The sequence below is a fragment of the Falco cherrug genome, chromosome 8, assembly GCF_023634085.1.
Source record: "Falco cherrug isolate bFalChe1 chromosome 8, bFalChe1.pri, whole genome shotgun sequence".
Taxonomy (NCBI): Eukaryota; Metazoa; Chordata; class Aves; order Falconiformes; family Falconidae; genus Falco; species Falco cherrug.
The window spans coordinates 32,258,081-32,280,165 of NC_073704.1; the positions used below are offsets into that span (position 1 = coordinate 32,258,081).

General features: G+C 43.9%; 1 protein-coding gene across 8 annotated transcripts in view; it reads left to right on the forward strand.

Moving 5' to 3' along the window:
- KALRN (kalirin RhoGEF kinase) overlaps positions 1 to 22,085 on the forward strand; it is a 528,324-nt gene that overhangs the window by 419,434 nt on the left and 86,805 nt on the right. For 7 of the 8 annotated variants that reach the window (XR_008733430.1, XR_008733429.1, XM_055717657.1 and 4 more), the window contains exons 34-35: positions 6,166 to 6,195; positions 7,712 to 7,958. Coding sequence is in view for 6 of the 8 variants with exons in the window: in XM_055717657.1 (XP_055573632.1) it covers positions 6,166 to 6,195; positions 7,712 to 7,958 (277 nt within the window). In the remaining 2 variants the exon portion in view is untranslated. The remainder of the gene's footprint in view (positions 1 to 6,165; positions 6,196 to 7,711; positions 7,959 to 22,085) is intronic. The other variant, XM_055717654.1, reaches the window with a different exon arrangement.

Genomic DNA, 22,085 nt, shown 5'->3' on the forward strand with positions numbered 1-22,085 from the left:
AAAGCAACTAGTTAGTACTCCCTGATTTGTCTATTCTTGTGCTTTTATTAACCCTGGGTGAGTTTAGAACATCTTGTGGCTGTGAAAGACAGGAGGTGGGGGTTTACCTTGGAGGGTTTCAGCTGTCTGCCTTTCTCACTTTCTGTGACGCTGGCAACAAAGGGTTTTGGAGCCAGTCATGCTGGCTCTGTGTCACTGAAGAAACACAGATGATATCTGCTCTATTTTGTGCTTGTCCAGGGAAGGGAAAGGAGTGGAATTTGGGTACCAGCTCTCTGAGCCAAATGCCATGAGAAAACTTTCAGTCTATAGGATCAAACACAGACTGGTGCCCTGGTTCAGTTTGTTGGGTGAAACAAACTGAGTCTGGTAATCTTTATCTTCAAAAGCATTTTTTTAGAGTTGGATGTGCTGCTTAATTTGGGTCAACTTAGTCTTATTTTCTGGACAAAAGGCTCCAGAAATAATTCAGACAGCTCCATTCAAGCTGTTCTGCAGATGTCAGCATATGGCAGAGTCCAGAAATGCAGCACAGTCAGGATATGGTCATCTAGTAGGGACTCCAGCAAGAGATGCTGGACAGGAAAGGTATGTGCCTTTTGAGACCATAACAACAGATTTCCTTTCCGTTAGCATATTTATACGTCTCATGTGCCATCTCTGTGTCTTCTTCCTGCTGTGGAATAACTTGCTGTGTCTTGATTTATGGAATGCTGCACATCCAGATGCCTCTCTTATCTGCTTGCTGAGAAGAGCAAAGATGATATATTTGGGCTACAGGCTGTTACCATTATCCTAGCCATGTGTTTGACTTATTGCTTAAATATAGACACCTTCCAGTGGAGCTCAAGCAGTGATCCTCTCTGGTCAGACAAAACAGGAAGAGTGGAAAGCAACAGCTGCATCTTAATGGCAGATGGGTAGGGGGGCCCTGAGGACTAAGCAAGACTCAGAGGTACGGCAGGTATTCTCCACTGAATTCCTGATTCTGAACGCAGTCTGGAGCAATTCTGCTGACCATAACAGGTTATTCCTGGTTCAGCTCATTGTTCCTGATATACAGTCTGTCCCCATAGAAACACCTCTGTACTGATGCTACAAACTTCACCAGGAATGCCAGATCTCTAGCTCAACATCCTTTATTGCTGCAGAGGCTTAAGAGGGAGGAACATGGGTCACTCGGTACTTGCACTCCAAACAAAGCCTGTTACAAAGAAAACGAAAGCAATTCTCTAGTACTGAAATTCCTCAAAGGCTTCTTCTGAATTTGATACCTCTCTCTAACCTCCCAGTAAAAAGAAAATCTCTACAAAATTACATAAGTCTTTGCAAAGAACTCCATGGGGAGTAAGATTTCTCATGCCTGTCCCCACCTAGAGTGACAGTTCCTGGTTCTATTGCAATGCACAGAACCAACATCTAAGTGGTTTTATTTACTTTTTAAAAACCTCTTGATAGGAATGCAAATCCCATTCTTGCTCCCACTGCTGCTCTAACCCTCTTGAAATAGGCTGTTTATGGTGACTAAACATTTCTACCCAAAACTGGCTGTCATCCAAAACCAGATGGGCAAAAAGCCTAAGAGCAACAGAAAACTAGCAATTTATATTAGGACACAGTGCTGCACCACACAGAATGCTTTGTTTAAACTAGCAGAGCTCTGCGTCCTGTTGAATATACGTAAATAACCAGCTAGTGTGGATTTCTACAGCAATGTTGGCATATTTCAAAATAGTTAAATACTCTGAGCAACTCTTCTGACCCTGATAGGTTCATTCTCCATTGCTGATTCTTTGGCTGCAAAGCAGATGTTGGCTTGCGATTTGTACTGCAGATTAAACAACTTCTTACCTACCTGAAATGTATCAGTTTTTACCTACATCTGCAGATGCTGTGCACTGCTGGTTCTGCTTCTGAATGTGATTGAAAACTATACTGAAGGGGAAACTGAAGAATTTTAGGAGCAGAAAAAGGAGATAAATATGAACAAATTATACAGTAATTTTAATAAAAGAGTACGCTGGATTATTCAGTATAGTGAGTTGGGCTAGGCGTGGTTCTTTACATTATAATCTATTTTTAAATAGCTTAATATTGCATGAAAGGATAGTCATGTGCTGTGTACTGACAGAGCATCTTTGGCAGTCGCAAGACCTTAGGCCAGACAAATGACAATCTGTAGGCTTTGGCAAAGGTGTGGCAGCTTCAGTTTATTGTGTTTTCAGGCAGTGTGATACTCAAAAGGAGTTGATGCAAAGGGGAGATATAGGTAGGTATAATACAATGACATTTATTCTCCTGAAGTAACAGTTGCAAGAAGGATCTGATCAAACTATAAGCATATTTGGAAACGAGGAGCCCAAGGTATAACTGATCTGTGTACTTCATTTGGCAGTGAGTGTCAGTGACTGGCAGTGAGATTGCCTGAGCTGTATTCATTCCTCAGCATCCAGCCCCGGCATTCAAATACAGCACTGAGCCAAAGGAACCGCCCGGGTACATGCAGCTTCTGTCACAGGGCTGGCTGGAAGGAGACAGCAGCATCAAAACCCTGGCTGTGGTCCAGCTCACAGGGACTCCCATGAGCATCAAAGGTAGCTCCCTGACAGAACAGGTAGCCAAGTTGTCACTGTTATGTGCTTTCACATGTCACAGACCACGACGTCATTCACAAGCCTCTAACAAGCTCTAAAGCTCTAAAGACCTTAATTATGAAAGAACTAAAACCTTTGTTATGGCACAGTGCCACAGGAGGGAAGACCAAGCACACCAGTATTTTGCACCCTTGTAGAAACAGACAATTGAAATGCTGCTACATTTGCTGCTACGTTATTCACTCACGCGGATACAACCACCACAGTATCACTATTACCAGTTCACTGCCTCTCAGATCTTGGGGTCATGTTTTAGAAACAGTGTGAGATCCATTGCAAGTTGCAGGAACAACCATTTACTTACCCATTTAAGAAGTGCCCAAGGAGTCCTCCTTCAGACACCCATCTCCCAAATCCTTGTGCATCCTGTTAGAGCGATATTCATTCCCACTTTCTTTTCAACTGGAGTGGATTTAGTACTACTTAAGATCTGTTTTAGAGGGAAGGAAGGGCAGCCTGTGACCTGATAGGTGTTTTCTATCTGCAATATAATGATAAATGTGTCTCTAGTGTTCAGCCTTGCTTCCTCTGGCTGCTGCTTTGTGGCTGCAAACTAAACAGATGCAGCAGTGGACATGCACACATACTGTTATTCAGAAAAGACCATCACATGGTAATCCTGCACGAACTAGTACCTGCTGGTCCCTGGAGCTGCGCTGGCTCCTGTGCTTGGAGCAGCCTGGATGCCCCTGCAGCAGGATGTGACCATGCCTGGGGTCATTTTGGTTGCTCGCCCTTCACCTTCCTGCGGCTGATGGGCACTCAGTTTGGTGTTCCCAGAAGCACAAAGCCTTGTGTGAGTCATGACAAAACTCATTCACCAGAGTCAGCAGCTGACATAAACCGCTCTCATCGATGCTCAGAGGTTTGTGAGCAGTGTCCTGTGGTAGAGAGGGGAGTTTTCAATGGCTGCATGGTTGGGTCCCTGTCTGCACTGATGACATAGGGCAGGGCTCCATTCCAGCTTAGATTGGATCTGGTTTAGAACATCCTGGTCAAAACCACTCAGATACTGAATGCGGAGTGATGCTTCCTAGCCCAGGAACAAGTAAATGCAGAGGATGGGAGATGGTTTGCTGGTGGCAGGCACCATGGAGACAGGCTGGGCTCCTGCTAGCTTCTCTCAGGACATAGAGCATGTTCACTCCAGACTGCTTGAGGCCCTCCTGCTTCCTCATTACATTTTGCTATTTGCTTCTACCCTTTCCTTTTCTTCCTCATGTTAAGGCTATTCATTGCTGTGTAATTCATTAGATTTGTCCCTCTGTCAGGTCTTTCAGTTATGCCTTGTACTCTGCAAAGGCATGTTGCATTGTTATTTTTGTTTTATTGTCTCTCATCGATCTTACTGTGCCATACACAGATTAGACTGCTGTCTGGGTTTTAAATATATCCAGTCAGTGGCTGCAATGGTGTTTTTTATCACAGGAATAATAAAAGTGAACATTACATGTTAAAATATGAAGCCATTTACCTGTGAAGTTCAACCTTAAAGCCATTCTCTATTTTCTTCCTCTTTCGAAACAAAACACAGTATGCGTGAGAAACCAGCAGCCCCCATCTGTGTTCCAATTTGCATGCTCCAACGTAGAGAGAAGCATGATATACTTCTCTGAGATGGGAAAATGATTCTCTAAAAACAAATTAAGTACCTAATAGCTTGAGGGATCACTTCATAGGTGAAAGGATTTCTGCCATCGGGAATCAGATGTATTTGCATTATTCCTCAGTGGCTTACAAATTGTGTATGTATAATATAATCTTTCTAGAGAGATGACTTTGCTGTGGCTTAATTTGGTAAATAAATGTTCTTTGTGGTGTGATGATATGTAAGACACAGATCCCGCATGATAAATACTTGGAAGTCCTTGGGCAAAAGGAAGGAGCTCCTTTTCTGTTCCTTGTGGATGGCACCTGAAAATGATCTGCGGGCTCCTGTCTGAGCTTACTGCTCATGCCTATCACCTGCACCTGTAAAAAGGAACGTGCCTAATTCCTCCTGCCAAAGAGGGGGTCTTTCCCTCCCATAAAATGTGTTATTTTAGCACTGACCCCAGCTGGTGGGTTGGAGTGTGGGGAAGCCCTGATCCATGTTTCCATTCTGAGAATGTTTGAGGAGCAGGTGATATAAATTCATATGACTTCCAGGAAGCCAAGGGAGGTTAGCTCCCTCCCTCACACATCAAAGGTAGGCTTCTAAAGCCGGGGCAGGGGGGATGAATAGCTCCCCTGCTGAGGAAGAGTGTGGTCACACCAGGTGCTGAGCAGCTCCTCGAGGGGGTGATTACTTCCTGTTCTCATTATATTAAATGGTTATTTTTAATGAATCAGAGAGAACAGGAGCTCAGGGCTAGATGGTACCTGAGGGTTATGGAGCACACCTGTCTCCTCTAGGATAATGTTTACAGGTGTCGCTGTAATTGAAGCATCTGTTTGTATCACAGATGTTTAGTTATCTGAGAAGGGATTGACAAAGACCTGTGACGCTGATTTCAGGCTAGGTTTAGGGCAGCACTTCCTAGGCTGATGCTCCCTGGGAAGTGCCTTGTTAGTCCCAAACTTCCCCAAGTGCTGTCCTCACCAGGCCTTTTCCCCTGGAAATATTTCAGGGCTGTTTCACCTTTCCTGCTTAAGCAATGAACGCTATTTAATTTTCAAAAATCAACCCAAACCATCTGAAGAAATTTTTTTAATATTCTGGAGCTTCCTCTGCCCGTATCATTGGAAGTGGTGGGTGCTGGGATCCTGGCTGAACCAGCTTCTTCGTGCCCAGACAGTGCACGTCATACTTAGGTAAGCACTCTAAAGACAAGTTTAGAGTTAATTCTTTGTAGCAAATTAGTTTGCTGTGTGATGGCAAACACGGACACCTAGTGGTTGGTACTCGAGTGCAGGGCATGTAGAGGCTTTAAATGAATCTGAGACAGGAATAGTTACAGCAGGGTATTTGTTCGCGTTTCCCCGTAAAAGAATGAGAGATTTTATTATTTTCAGAGTATATAGCACAGGTAGAATAATTTGGGGCATATAACTTTACTTAGGAAGGAGTAGTGGAAGAATTAGGTGAAATTCATCACATTTGGTAAGTGTTATTTACCAAGAAGTAGTATTATTTTTTTCTTGTGTCTTAAATATCTCATACCAAACCAGATCAGATACCATATTGGATCAGAAGGATATTCTACTCCTCAAATTATTCCATAGCAAAGAAACCTCGGCAAATATTATAACAATATCTTATTCTTACCGTACCTATGAATGTTTGTACTCTAGTTACGGGAAGATTATGTCGGCGTGATGAATGGTGGGTTTGCTGGTAAACTGCATAGCTAGGTGCTAAAGAGATCTCTCGTGTGCTTTCATCAACCCACTGAGCTCTTTCTGCCCGGATTAATGCCAGCTTTTGTCTGAATGGCTTCAAACAGCTGCCGTGGTTTATTTTGTTTGTTTATTCTATTTATTTACAAATAATCTTTCAGAGAATTATTTCCTTCTTCTTCCCCAAATCTAGCATTTCGTCTACGGCAGAGACACAGGACAGGTGAGAACCAGTCCTTGTCCACTGATCCCTTTCTGTAATTGTAAATATCACCCCTGTGAATGGGATTTCTTTTACATCTGTGTTGGACACACAAACCCCTATGCCACTGAGTGAGGAGATGGGCTGTCTTGGGCTAAGATAAGAGATGTTGAGATTGTACCAGCTGAAGAGTGACGTCTGTAGAGTGTGGCTCCTCAGGGGCTCCCCCGTTCAAACTGATAAGCAGATCCCAGTTTTCACTGATTTCACAGAGATACTCAACATCTTACAAGATTTCTCCCAATTCAGTTGGATTTACAAGTTGCTCCTTTAAAAATATTATATAATATGCTTGGGTTTAGCTTCATATCCTAAGAAAATAAGGTTTATGGTATTATACTGTTTTGAATCAGCTTGTTTACTACTTTCATCTTAATAACTTTTGAATCAGGGAACTAATTTATATCAAATTTGACACCGGAATAAGGACCTCAAAGATTGCTGCAAGCTTCAGGAAAGCAGGCAGCAGGCAGAGGAGAAAGACCCAAAGCAGGGCCCCTAATGACAGGCAGACAGCAAGAAATCCACATTGTAGAGAAGCATTAAGATTCCTCACACCAGAAAAACTTAGAATTGTTCTTGCACATTTTCAGACACCCAAGAATCCAACTCTGAGACCCAAATCTGTAAAAAACCAAGCTTCGTTAGCTCTGCTGCTTGTGCAATCACTTCTTCTGGTTTGTTCTGCTACATACACAAGTACTTACATATCCGGTCTCTGGTTATATAGAGAATGTGATTAAACAAAGAGCAGTATTGTTCATCGAGAGCAGCAGGGTGTGAGGCTGAAGGAAAGCAGCAGGTTGCCAGTGCTCAGTACGGAAGTAAGACGATACATTTATACTTAGATACAAATCCTGGAAGTCAGCATATAATCAATCACTCTACGTTTATATATTTACACCTCTGTTTTCCATCAAAGAGCATGGGAGGAGCTTTTCTGATCCTCACCGTCAGGATTCCTGACTATCCCAAGGGGTCCCTAGAGCCAGCTGGGGAAGATGAGGGCATGTTTCTTGTCTTGAAAAAAAAAAAAAAAAATGTAGCTGTTTCCTCACTGCTCTGGTGGCACATGGGAATGTGTCTAACTCATGCTGTGGAGGGGTGAGCTGGAATTTGTCCTGCCACGAGGCATAGCACCAAGGCAACCAGTCTACAAAGTCACCCCAGAAACTTAAGCAAGAAAAAAAGCAAGGTTTCTGTTGGACACTCACAGCTAGCATTCAAAATGTTACTGGGTGGGTGGCTGTGACTTCTCATTTCAGCCCAGCAAAATCAATAAGGTAAAGGAAACCAGGGCCACAATGTGCTGAACTTTGACAAAAGAAATTATTAACTTGGCTTCTGAGGCATACAAGTCCTGTCCTTGCCAGTGTAAATATGATGCAAAGATGATTGCCTTCATCCTACCCTCTCTAACTTCTGTTCTTGTTGTTTGTTTTTTGGTTGTTTTTTTTTTCCTGTTGAACCTGGGCAGTTGTCTGGAGGGTGCGAACTAACTGTGGTGCTCCAGGACTTCACAGCCAGCCACAGCAGCGAGCTGAGCATTCAGGTGGGGCAGACAGTAGAGCTGCTGGAGAGGCCGAGCGAAAGGCCAGGCTGGTGTTTGGTCCGGACCACGGAGCGGAGCCCGCCTCAGGAGGGTCTGGTCCCCAGCAGCGCGCTCTGCATCTCCCATTCCCGCAGCAGCGTGGAGATGGATTGCTTCTTCCCTTCAGGAAAAGGTAGGCAACCGTCCGGCAGGTTTAAGACTGTTTCGGATTTCCCCTTTTGTATCATGTAAGTGCGAAGCTGCTTGGGTAGCTCTTGCAGTCGGCATGGGTAAAAGGCTCTTTAGTCATTAGTGAGTTTTGTTACCGGATCTCTGTGAATGGGCACAGCACTAGCCTAACTCCATTTCCATGAATCAATGTTTGTATGTGTGCGTCTTTTGCTGTGTGACAGTCATTATTGTCTCTCAGAGCCTGGATAAAAAGAAGACTTTTAAACAATGAAGGGACAGTTTTCAGTGCCTAAAAGCCTAGAAGGAGGGAAAGTCATGTTGTATATACACCCAGGATGCCCCAAATCATGGATATGTTATTTAATGAGTGCCACAGTGCACACTAGTGCATGGTCTTTTGGTGTATCGTTGCTGCCTGTCTATTATTGCAAAGAAGCCACCAGTGTGTACTGGTACACTCTATTGACTCATGAACTGGAGACATTGTGCGTAATGGCACAGTACAATGGGGAAAGAATCATTTACAACTAGTGTGCAACAAAACACAACCATAGTATTATCCTGAGAGCGTGGGCTTCACCCACAATGAAGGGTAAAATCTTGTTCGTGTCTGTGGTGTCTGTGGCCTATTTAGTTGGTGTTCTGTTCTGAGCAATGTGTGTCCTGCACATAGCATCCACGCAACCAAGCATAGGAGACGCTCCAGACCGATAGTCCAGAACCAGTTCAGTTCAGCATGGCCAGAGCAAACTCCTTTTGGCTGTGCCCCCTCTTTTGGCCATGCACAATGCAAGTAGGTTCCAGGGAGGAAAGGCTCCTGTTATCTCACTTTCGACTTCAAGCCCACAACGTGAACTGGCTTTTTAAATTTTTTTTCCCCCCTCTGCATTAAGGGAAATAGAAGTCGATCCCTTCTTGTTTGAGTAAGTTAAGCTTGGTGGTTTTGTTTGTTTTGAGAAAAAGCACTGAAACCGGACTGTAGTGCGTCCTCTCTCCCTGCCTGCACTCCTGCTGGGGAGGCTGGGCGCGGGGCGCACCCTTGGGACAGAGCAGCGCGGTCCAGCCAGGGTCCGCAGTCAGTGTCCCTTAAAGAGCTCTCTGATCCAAACCTGGGGAAGGAGAGCTCAGCTTTTCCTCTAAGATATGATCCCCTCAGCAGGTCTCATTCCCTTAGGTGCTTCCCCTTGCCCTGCTTTGTGAGAGGGAGGAGGTATTCAGCGTTGGCTGTCCACTCTGTCTGCTGTGCAAACTCCAAACTCATGCGTTTCTTAGACCCGCTGCCGCGTTTCCTCCCTGCCACATGCCTGGGGCCCTTCCCTGCTTCTGCTGCCACAGGAGCCTGTCCTGGTCCTCAGCTCTCTTCTGAGAAGCACTGCAGTTGCTTACAGGCAAACTAAATCTGTGAATAAACAGAAAGTTAAACCTGAAAATCAGCCTGGTCTACGTAAGAGCAGTCACTGCCTGGCATGACTCACAGGAAGCAGAGAAGTGTCTGCTGGGTGCATGGTTCAGCAGCTGGACTTGGGTCCTCTGCCGAAGGACACTGTGAGACACCATTCAAGCTTCATTTGAGTGCACTAAGTTGTAGAGCTTTTCCTTAAATTAAACAAAAATAAAAATTACAGGAATAAGCTGTGGAAAGGGAGGCAGAAAATCCCAAGGAGGGTAGAGGTGAGGTGGGGCAGGGGTTGAGTGCTGGCCGGGGGCGTGGGGACTCTGGCGTGATTGCATGAGCTTCAGGGCACAATTGCACCACAGTATGGCACGAAGGGCACAGTGCCAGGCTTTGGCTGGTGGACCAGAGCTAACTGATGCCTGGGAGCCACCAGGCTGTGTCAGCACAGCTCCAAGCCTGTGCTAGCATGCCTTCACTGCCTGCGGGGCAGGTTATCTCACGTAGCATACTGCGACCGCTTCCAGGTTGGAGCTGGCTCTTGTCCCATCATCTCCAAGCAGGTGCAGAGTGAGTCTGGGGCTAGCTGGCTCCAGCCATGTATTTATTCATGGCCTTTATTTCCTTATATCTCTTTCCCCCTCGGCCTCAGTTTTCTTCCTGCACATACCAAAGCTGTAGCAGGGAGCCTCAGTATTAATGGGATCTCCAGAAGTGCTGCTAGAAATAATAAAAATAACCACCCAATCCACAGTTTTGGCCAGAGTACAGCAAATAGGTTCTGTGTCTAATCAGTTCTCCCTCTATTAAGAAAACAGGAAATTGTTTAAACTGAAAGAACAGATGCTGGGAATAAAGAGAGAGGGGTAAGTTAAAAGTTTAAAGGGAAGATCCAGTAGCCACTGGAAGAGCCTGCTTGTCTCATGAGGTGCTGGAAGGATTAGCATGATAAATGGCTTCTGACTATTCAGATTCGTGTCCTCTACTTCCAGTAGCGTTAGGCATGGTTTGGACTCAGAACCCCTTGGTCCAGGCTTCCAAAATTTCTGGTCTTTTACTACAACCCCGAACAAAGGCTGGCACGTCTTGTATCAGCATCAAATGGTGTCCCCTGCCTGTTTCAAGTATATAAACACACACAGTGCAGAAGAGCAGGTTAATAGCTGAATTTTGCTTGCAATTACCAAGATACATAAATCTTTGCTTTTACAAGCCCTGTAATTTTGAGAACAGAAAGTATCTATACTCAAAACTTAACATTTCTAATAATAGAATTTGCTGTCTATGATAGAAACATGCAGAGTTTTGACAAGTATTAAAACAGTTACATCCACTTAGTGGGAAAGGGCAAATTACTGTGTTTTGTCCTATTATAAGGTACGATGGACTACAAATGGAAATCATGTGGCTCACAGAAGCTACCAACCATCCTTAAAATAAAAGAGTAAGGAAAGTAACATGTCAGAAAACACCTGAACAGATGAAGGATTGAAAGATTTGGTGAGATCACCAGAACATTTTGTAGAGCACCAATGCAAGTCCTCATCAAACAAAAAAATAAGCCTTTTTAAACAGCCTCACAGAAATACACTGGAAATGCAAAACCAAACTTCACAACTGAACATGTCCTCTGGCTTATCCTCACTTTTTTACACTATTCGTTTGGAAATAGGTAATGAATCAACATAAAATATTGCAAAAGGGAAAACATGGTCTGGGTGTAAGAGAATAAATCTGGAAGAGAGCACTTCCTACCTTTTGTAATGAAATATCTTTACAGATTTCTCTTGTTCATTGGTATAAGTGCAGAGACTTGAAGGACTGGTCTCCCAGCCTTCCGTCTGACAGCTGGCTATGTTCCTTTGGAGGATACACATTTGTTTTTTTCATTGCTTGACTACAGCTCAGAGCCAAAGTATAGTCCTGCCTGCCGTTCCTCTCTGACGATCTGACAGTGTTTGCAATTGCCCTCTGTAAAAAGGCAAACAGGTTTCTGGGATTCACCTTTTGCAAGTGATTTACAGATGAATGAGTGAAAGGAACTCTGCAGTCCCTGTTACTGTACCTCGAGAATTTGTGGGATTTTTTTTCTGGCTAGCATTCCTAGGCAGGAAAAAGAAAGACCTGTGACACTAGGAATGAAACTGTTTGAACTATCCCACATGGCTAATTACAGGAAAACTGTGACTTTTATTCCCGTCTTTACCATATAATTGAGCTCAAAGGTATTAAGCTATACATTTCAAATTAAGAAAGAAATCCACGTGGGTGGAAAACAACTCAATGACCTAGCCAACATTCATTAAGCACACTGCGACAAGCATATTCCTGCTGTCAGCCTGTTAGCTTTGACTGAGTGATTCCAAATTTGAATTTGGCCCATGAAATATTTAGATGAACTCTTGATCTTAAAACTCTTGTCTTATCACCCCTCACCCAGCATTTTTCTTGTAACATCAAAGTTGCAGTGCAATTCAAAGAGTAACAAAAGCTAGTTCTTCCAGTAATTTTAAGCAACCTCCATCACCAAAGAAAAAAAAAAGTGTTTTAAAAAAAAATAAATAGGGTTTTATGGCACTTGTTTTGGACTGGTGGTATGGGAAGGGATCCCGTTCAGGGCCCCAAACCAGATCCTACCCACAGAATACTTGTGTCCGGTACATACCTCTGGAGGAGAAGAGAAATATATTTTCTTAAGATGCTATGCAAACATCTTGCTGTGCAGGCAGATAGCCACTTAACAGCAGGGCTTTGGTGGCAGCAGTGGGTCCTTGTAACAGAGCAAACTGAGAAATAGTTGGGTCTTTTCCAACCGAAGAGGAAACAGGTCTCACAAGGTGCACGTTAGCAGGGTGAGCATCTCGCCTGCACTTAGCAGATGTGTTACGTTTGCCCTGGTGCCTCAGCTGAGAGCGCACCAGACTCTGGGCAGGAGGGACAGGGGTTTTGGTGCTGCTCAGGTAACAGCTTGTGCGTTTAGGAGGTTGCCTACCTGATCCTACAGCCGGAGAGAAACTGTGGCTGGTAGGTGCGCTGGCAGGCTGGACTGTGAAAGAGGGAAGCAGAATAAGGATTTCATGAGGCTAGTGAGAAGAAGAGGGGTATCAATGCAAAAGAGATCACACTGAGACTTGTGGTTTTGTGACCACTCCTTGTAGGAAAGAGCAGATCATTTAATGGATTAGTTGCAAAGCTGGTGAAGCTAATCCAGCTCTTGTTGGGGCTGGAAGTCTCCTTCCTCCAGTTCTTGATCTCAGAAGAGTGATCTGTGTAGGGAAAAGCATAATTGTTTCTTCCCACCTCTCTGTTTTTTAAGAACATCTTGGATTTTAGTGGGGGAAAAGAGTCTACATTGCTTTTATTGTGTCCCTCTTCCCGCTGAGTATTAAATTGCGATCTGCATTGGCTCATGCACTTTCTCTGTTGCGTTTTAAACAATCTGTGTTGCGAAACACGTTCAGTGGTAATGATTCCTGATGTCCCAGGGGAGCTACGTGAGGACAATTCAGAAATTTTAGTGCACTGCATTAAACCTTCAGTTGCCCTTGTAGAGGCTGAGAAGTTGGGTTTGTTTTTGAAAGTCTTAATTAAGAGCAGTCGATTAAGATGTTTGTAAGGCTCTGAACTAAAGGAAACATTTCATTAAGTAACATAGTTGATTTAACTGGCACATAAACAGGTCATGGGGTTTCTGTTAAGCAAACAATGTTCAGGCTCCTATTGTCAATATAAATATGCAGTATTTAAATAAAAAAACAAAATGCTCACCTCTCCTAATACTGTTCTGACAAGGATGTTCAGAGTCAAAATTTCATAGTATAGGCTGTCTTTCAAGAGAGGTCATGTGGACCCCTCCTGCTAGCATTTAGTGCCTCATGGCATCCTTGTTACAAGTTCAGGACATGGCTTACGTAGAAAAATCACATGAGGAAAGTTTTTGCTGCGTTTTCACTCCTTTTCAATTATGATAGAGCAGCTGGAAACAAGTTGGCTGAACAGTGTGGTGTAACACAGCAGCTCTCTGTGGGCTGCCACCAAGGGCTGCTGGGGCCCAGCTTGGGACTGCTGCTCTGCCTCAGTGTGCAAGTGTGGCTCCATGCAGTTGTGAAAGGAAAGGGAATAGAAAGATGAAAGAACTCGAAACCACTTTGCTATTTCCATCAGGTCACACTTTCCCGTGTGTTGGGGTTTTTTTCTCCACTGTGTCTCCCTCCTCTCTCTCATCAAACAATGGCTGTTTGTCTTCACTTTCATGGCCCTTCACAGCTTCTCCCCACCGTATCATTCCTTTCTGCTTCAGTGGGCAATGTCTGCCCTGGCGCTGGAGAGGTCGTGATGCCTTGTTCCCCTACCTAATGCTGGGATCCCAGACCTCTCTGCTTTCTCCTACTTCATAGTCACCCTGTGGAAGAACTTGATACCCAGAAAGTGTCCATCCTTGGTGTTGTCTATGCTTAGACGGTCTCCTGGACTCCGCTATCTCCAAAATAGTAAAAAATGAACAAAAAATTAGCAACAGTTGGCAACATGGGTGATGAGATCTGATTTTCAGTGTTTCTAAGAGGTAGGCCAAGCTAAGCCTGAAGGGATGAGCCATACCTGTGTAAGGGTATTCATATCACTATGACTGTAGTTCTTCCAGGGATTTTACCTGTTGGGTACATCAGTACATCAAGAAGAAAAAACTATACCAACAAATCCTTGCGTAGTCAAACCCTAGAGGCGGCATCAGTCCAAACACCACCTGAGTAACTCAGTAAGCTAGGCACAGCCTGGCCAGGCGTGGCAACGGCTTGTCCTCCACAGTAAGTTGCAGCAGCTGCAAGTCATGGATGCAGGTTGCCTGCAGGCTGTTGGAGCCATGTTCTAATGGCTTGTGAATAACCATATTTCTCTGACATGATATTTCTATTTCATTATTTTTTTCTTATTTTTGGTATGGCATCACTAGATATTTAAAGCTAGATTCAGCCACGTGGACTTCTTTAGGATATATCAGGTACCAGTAAAGTCAATTATACTTATTGCTTCAGCTGCTTCGTTATCTAATCAAAGCAAAAGGCCTCCAGTGATCTACCTGGAACTTTATTTTTGTGGAGAAGTACACTTTTGATGAATGCTTTGATAAAACAGGAAAGGCTATTCTGGGGGAAGTTGCTTTGCTTTTGTACAGTGGATTTTTATTATTTTAAACACAGGAGTCTTTGTTTAAAAGACAGAAGGCCTGCAAATTTTCTTGTTTACTTTGCCTTTGTTTCCCCTTCTAACGGGGTAAAACTTCATCCACCTAGCACCCTGTCAGCTTAACACCAAATTTCACTGTACAGTGTCCATACTCTTTTTCACACTGAAAAAGAAAAAAAGAAGGGGAAAAAAAAGAAGTGTATGGGAAAGGGATTTAAAATGCTGTGGCCAGCTGAGCTCATCAAGAACGCTGAAGGATTCAGCAGCTGGTCTGGCAGGGAAACTGGGGGAAACTCAACAGTGGTACTGAGGGTGTGGGGAGAGGGATCACAGCTCTAAAAAGGCTTTCTCTTATGGCCTCTCTGGACCTGTTCCCTCTCTTCACTTGCCTTATTTCTGTCTGTCTGAGGCACTGAGAGTATCATTCAGGCAGACATGGGTAAGCATTTTAAAATGAGGCAGAGAAGGAGAATTGAGTCGCTGAGACATAGTCATGCATTCTCCCCGCTCTTTGATGTTTCTCTAAGACTTTCACATCCTACTGAGGTTTGCTTGTAAAGCATTGTTAGAAGGCATTTTCATGCTTCCCCACAGGAAAAAAAACTGTAATGCAGAGTCCCTCCCTGCGACAGGCTCAGGACCGCGTTTCCTTCCACAGCTTCTGTGGAAGACCAGGGTCATAAATTCTCCTTGCCCTCCTGGCTTTCCTGCCTGCCTTCTCAGCCTTCTTTCTTAGGGCCAGCCCGTCCTTTCCAGGGACGGGTTAAGCCAACCCAGTTATTCAGGGCTATGTGCAATGGGACAGGGTTGTGCCCTTCAGTGCAGGTGTTGAGAACCCCAGAGCACCCCTTTCCCTGCCCTGCACAGAGCACCCCCTTTCCCTGTCCTGCAGAGAAGCAAGAACCTCGCTTCTTGGCTGCAGCTCACTCAGACAAAGGGGAGGTGTCAGCCCGTCCCTGCTGGCAGGACCTAGCTGCTTAGGCAGTGGGTAGGTGGGTGGCCACAGCCTTCTCCTGGCCAAGTGAGCCATCTGAGAAGGGACAGTCTGACAGTACTTCAGCTGCGCATACCTGGACAAATGATTGCACTGGTCCTTTTTTTCCCAGCTTGGCTTCAATGACATGCTAGAAAAGGAGTCTTAAATTTTATTGCTCACATATTGATCTCTCAACTGTTGGGACATCGCAAAGGCCAAAGACCAAAGTTCCACACAATTCCACTGAGTAAATACTGTACTTTTAATCCATTATGTGAGATAGTTTCCTGGAGTAATGTGAACTGTGCAGCATCTCGTATAGCCTGGGAAAGACCAGAGCCATTTTCCATACAAAGGACCCTAAGCCAGGGAAGGCCTGTCCTGCCGAGTCCTCAGCTCTCCCAGTGATCCCAGCACATGTCCTTTCACAAACCTTCCCTTGGGTTAGCAGGGTCAGAGCAGAGAGGGGACTTTGAAGGGACTCCACAAAACATGCTTACTGAGCCTGAGCAATGGTGGTTGTACAGAGGAGGGACTCGGGCTCCTGCTGCGGTACTGAGGTTCAAGAGACCAGGTCAAGTATTGTCCAAGGCACTTCGCACAATCACCCAGGGGAGGCACCTACTGAAAATGGTCTGTGATGCCTGTTTCCTTTTATTAACTGCGTAGGAACCTTATAGATGCCTTCTGTTTCTGTTCCTCCTTGGAACTGTGGTGCTTCAGTGCATTGCAGACACCAGAGCAAGCAGGCGGAATGGAGAGCTCTGTTTGTACCGTGAGTTTTCATACTAGCTCTGACCTGAAGCCAGCAGCCATAACATCCCCACGCCTCTGCCCCACTAGTGAAAAAAAAGCAGCCTGGAGGAACAGTATAAAAATAGCTCCTTGAGTAAAATCTATTTCCTCTGTATTTAGTCGTGTGTCTTGAAATACATGTAGCGTGGTGGGAAGGGGGGAGTTGTTCTGTAGCGCTTGGCCCATCGAGCTAACAGGAAGGTCACGCTGGAGGAGCAACGGGACCATGTGGATGGCTTGCGTCTTGTGTTTCCTCTGAGGCCAGACTAAATTTAGCAAATTCGCAGATGGACATCGGACCCTAATCCATCTGGGACTGCAGGGGGAAGAGTGGGATCTGGGTTGTTTGCCTAGGCTTTTTGCTGTGTAACCAGCTTCAGTGAGCCACCATTCATTACGTTCCTCATGGTTTTCTGCTTTGCTCAGTATGCTGTAACTTACTGCCTGATCCTTTTCCCTGAAATGTTTAAAGTTTAAGCATGAAGGAAAAATAAACTGCTGGTTCTGGGCTCATACTTGACATCCCTACTAACTTAATGTCAAACTGTGGACGTACTTCTTTAATAGCATCATCACAAAGGTTGAACCTATAACTGGTACTTGCAAGAATTGCAGTAATGCAAATACTAATGATTGATGATTTTTGCTTCCCAAAAATGTTGCCTCGTCACTCTTTCAGCTTCCAGACAGTTAAAGGGACTAATCCTAAATGCAGTATTTGCACCCTGCAAGGCCTGTACATTGCTGGGTTGGTCCTTCCATTGCTAATCTTAAACAAATATTTTATAAGTGCGTTTTGAAGTAAACTACGTCTGCTAAAAATCCCATTTCCCTGACCAGTCTGAGCCGGAGATAGGCAAACTGCAATGCAGAGCACATGTGTATTAAATAATGTATTGCAAGTAATTGAAATTATGTTTCTATGTATCTGCTTCAGCACACTGCACAGATTTGATATATCGATCCTGACACAAGAAGCTTGATTTTCCTGTCATTTACGCAAGCATTTTGTCAGAGCAGTTATTCCCAGGTTACACATTTTGCAAAAGAGCCTGAACCAATGTCATCTTTGCTTAGTTCAGACTAATCCCAAATTCTAGAAAGTAGAGTTAATGTTATTGCCACTGTGATTGTCTAGAAGTCTAGGGCAGGAGGTTATTTACATAAATGCCAGTGTATTTTTTTCCATTCATATTAACTGGTCTCACAAAGGTATTATCTCTTCTTACAAATGTTGCCTTTAACTTCAGAATTGTATTTTGCTTTTCTTTAAGGCAGAGTCCATATTTGACTATATTTTTCTTAAATCCATTTAAATAAGTCTCTCACAGTTCAGAAAAGCTGAATAACAGTTTCCTTTTTTATTTTGAAGTTAACCCATTCTCGTTCTTGGGTATTTATTAAAAGATGCTGGTTTACATATGTATCCTGTATTGTTCCTAAATGCACTGAATAATTATTGATTCTGCAGAACTGTCATGCAGTAAAATAAGTAATTTTTTTTTCTTTCTAAAGTTTGCAAAACACAAATTAAATTTTACACAGCGTAAAAATAAAGAGAGATAATTGCTTGCAGATTGCGGTAAACATTGGAAGGGCCTCCAATCTCTCTAAAGGTGTGCCTTCCAACAGAAACAATGGTAATACACTGTCCAGCGCTTCAGGCAATAAAGCAGCCCTGACTACTTCTTTTAAGGAAGACAATTTACAGTTCATGTGTTGGTGACTCCTGTTTTCATGAAGTGAACCTAAGGTTCCAGGTTTCTCACCAATAACATTAAACTGCCTGATGCCAAAGTACATTTTTTTATTGCTCATTGCTTTTGCAAGCCAAGAAGATTACAAGTTAACTAGCAGCACCCAGTGTTCATATTTCACGGGCATTTTTCAGTTTTCTAGACTAGGCAGGGACATGGAAATCTTTAACTCTGCCAGGACTCTTACTCAGTGAAATAAGAACATTTTTCCTTCCACTGCCTGCAAAAGTCAAATTAAGTTCCATGCAGTGTGGGGGAATCGGGGTGCTCTTGCTGCAAAGGGAAGCCATTCTAACTCATGCAAAAGCTTAGTAAAATGAAAGTTTTGTGCATGGGTGGCAGGGGAAGGTAGTTCAGGCTTTATACGCCAGTTGTATTCATGGCCATTGCACACCTGTTCAGACAAATCTGCTGTAGTTGTGCTGTGCATACACAGTGCTACTCAACAGGACAACTGCTTTGTACCTAGCCTTCACCTGGGAGCTATACACATTCTGCAGTGGTCAGCCTGCTGCAGCCTTTCCTTATTTTGAAAATGTGTCCTTCTGCACATAAAGATGCAAAAATGCACATCCCACTCCCCATCAGCTTGCTGATTACCATCAGAAAACATGCTACGGGCCATGCAGGCACAACAGAGACAGGACTGATTGCAGCAGCACTGGGGGCTGGTGCTTCTCTGCTGAGCAAAAGATAGTCAGCCAGATGGAAGTACCCATCTTGTCTCACACGGGGAGGCTGAACCTTTTTGAGTATCAGTTATGTGTCCTGTGCCTACCTGAGCAGCTGGGATCTACCTCATGGGTAGATCGTGGGATCCTACCCGAGCATGGGATCTACCCTAGCCATGGGACCAACAAGACCAGGAGATAGTACAGCAGTACAGGTGATGCAAGTCATATACCTTCAGGTTTTTGCAGTAAAATCTGGACAATAATGACAGGAGAACCAAGGCAGATCAAGGAACCAATCTGGGCTAGAATTAACTTTTTTTTCCACCATAGGTTAATTTTAACCTGGATCCATTTGCAGATCAGATTCAATGTGAGGCTGCACAAACGTTTCTGTTGGCACAGGGGAAGTGGCAGGAAGGAGCAGGCACCTGGGAGAGACAGAAAAGGCAACAAAGGGTTTTGGCAGGGCTGTTGGCTCTCAACAACTCAAAGTGCTCATGGAACTATCATGTAATGTTACATACCAAGAGATTGGCTGAACATAGGAATTAAAAAATACTTCATGACATCATGTACTTGTCCCAATCACAGAAAGACAACAGGTTTTTCTGTCTCGCGGTGACTGGAAATGCCAATGTGTAGAAGTCCAGCTTTTGGCAATGTCTGATGGTACCAGGCAGAAGGGGGATTTCTAGAGCATTTGGTTCTAGACTAGCAATGTCTCACTGACGTTCCCAGGAGCAACATTTCTGTACAGGTTATCAGCAGAACTCCTGCCTGCCAGAGAGTTATCATCCTAAAAATGCCATTATTGCTAGTATGTGAACACTAAAGAACAAAAGCAGGCAGAGGTGCTTCATACTGATAAAAGCAAAAGGGTTGTTTTCTAGCCAGTCATTACACCAGCTGATAAAAATAGCTTTAAAACCTTTTTTCCCCCAATTCTGCACACAGCAGGCTGCCTGTTATGTGCCCTTGTTATTTATACCTGCCATAAGCTTCAATAACAGCTTTACAGATTTTTTTATGCTTGTCTTAGATCTGGTATTGTAAATCAGAAAGCTTTGCCATCCTAAACATTGCCTGGTAAGAACTTCTCTGCATTCTTTTTACCCTAGAAAAAAAGAGAAGTGGAAAATACAGTTAATGCAATAATTTGGCCCAAATAAATAAAAACGTTTACAATATTGACATTAAATTTTATTTTAATATTAAATATCCCAATTCCTCCAGAGTGGCCAAACAGAGAAATATTCTCTCTAACTAGCAAATGGTGTGTGCCAGTTTTTTATTTTGTCTTTCAGCTTGCCTTGAACCATAAATGTGTTGAATACTGGGCAGGAGATGGGTAATGAACAGAACTTGCAATTTTCTGCAAAACATCTCAGGGGAATAGACTGAATACTCTTGCATTAAAAAACCAAACCAAACAAAACAAAAAACAAAAAACAAACAACAACAACAAAAAAAAACCACACCAAAAAAGCCCAAAATAGGTGACAACTTACTCTAAGGAGGAGAAATTCCATTTAAAGAGAAAATTAGCTGTGGTTTGTACCATCCAAATAGAACAACAGCAAGCAGTCGAGACTGGCAAGTGGGGAATCCATGTGTTACACTATTAGCCTGTAGTTGCTAAAAACAACTCACCTTTGTCACGCACAAGTGGGTGAGGCTCCTGCTTGTCTTGCAAAGCAGACCATGATGGGCTGAGATAGGCTCATGATTTCCCTGCTGAGGCCCAACACAGTAAGACAGGAGCCAAGACATGTCCAAAAGGCAGCACTTTAATGCTTTGCGTCTTCCATCATTGGGTACTGCAATAACTCCCAAAGATATGTCTCTGCTCTAATGGAGATAAGTGCTTCAGGAAAGGAACACAAAACCTGCTTTCAATTTTTATTTCACTGTTTTCTGCTGAAGGGTTGGGTTTTTTATTCTGACCGGTATTCAGGATGTGTCTACCGTCCAGTGTAGCTCTCCAGCAAACACAATGTGGTACATGGCTTCACTCACTGGACGTCTTACGTTCAGCTGGTTTGTGAGGGGAGGCTCTTTGCTGCAGCCTCATCTGAGCATAACTCGTCTGGTGGTACCGCTGGGGGGTCAGGCAAATCCTCTCTGCTCACGCAAAGCCTTGCTGAAGCGGTAGAGCCAGTCCAGGGGCAGGTGAACCTGTGCTGATGTCTTAGAGGAAGGCAGGACTGTACACCAGCCTCTAACTGTTTTCTTAAGCAACTCACTTTCAGCTGCTGGTTACTGCTTAGCAAGAAGCCATATATATAGTGGAATTGGTCCTGTGCCCAGGAAACCAGAGGAACTGGACAATGTAGGAATCTGTTCTGAGATATCTGAGAGGCAAAGTTAGGCTGGAAGTTGAAGGGGGACATGTTCTGCAGGTCTGTTCTGCTCCGAAGAGTGGATGAAATTCTCCTAGATTATACCTACATGAGTATTTGGGGGGCAGCTCAAAGTTCCTTCGAAACAGACAGAATCACAACAAAGCAAGCACATGTATCTCATTCCACAGTCCACTCTACAGCCATCCACCTCGTGCTGCTTATTTGATGATCTTTTAAAGACATTTTTGGGGATAAGTTTCCTTTTTTTTTTTTTTTTGGTGGGCTCTTCGTTCTTCGTAGGATGCAGAGAAAGAAAAAAAAAAAAGGTTGTAAATTAGGAAAATTAGGAAAGAAAGTTAGGCTGGTGTCAGTAGGGCACTTTGGATGTTTGGGAGAGGTGGGTTGTGCAGTACATAAAGATGAGGTCCATCGCAGAGAGCAGACAGGTCTGGCCGTGGCCTTTGAGGCTTTACAGTAGAGCTGGTGGGCCAGGCTGCTGTTTGATCATGGCAACTCTACTGAGTTGCCATAAACCCACCCTGTGCTGACGTCTGCAGCAGAGGGATCAGGAATGAGATACTCTAACATTTGGTGAACATATGCCTATGTTGCAGTCCAGCATGGAGTTTGTGCTGGACTGTCTATATTTCTTGTGTTTGTTTTAGCTAGTTGAGAATGTTCTTTTTTTACCTACCACTGTGCTGAACCGAGGAGCCAAAAACCTCTCCTTGCAGTTGTGCTCCCTTGCGCCAGGAGGGAATATGACTGTATTTATTTATTTATTTTTGATTTATTTGATCTGTTTTAGTACTCAATAAAGTTGTTGTTTTTTCCAACTGGCACAACAAGGCTCTGGCTATTTTTAAAGAATGTGGTTCATTTGATTTAATCTAATGAATGTTTAGTGCTGTTGAAAATAGCTGGAGCCAGAGCCAAGAATAATGTACTGCAATGTGCTGGTTGAGCAAGGACTGCTTCCCTCTGCCAATCTGCTTTCCCTCCAATTG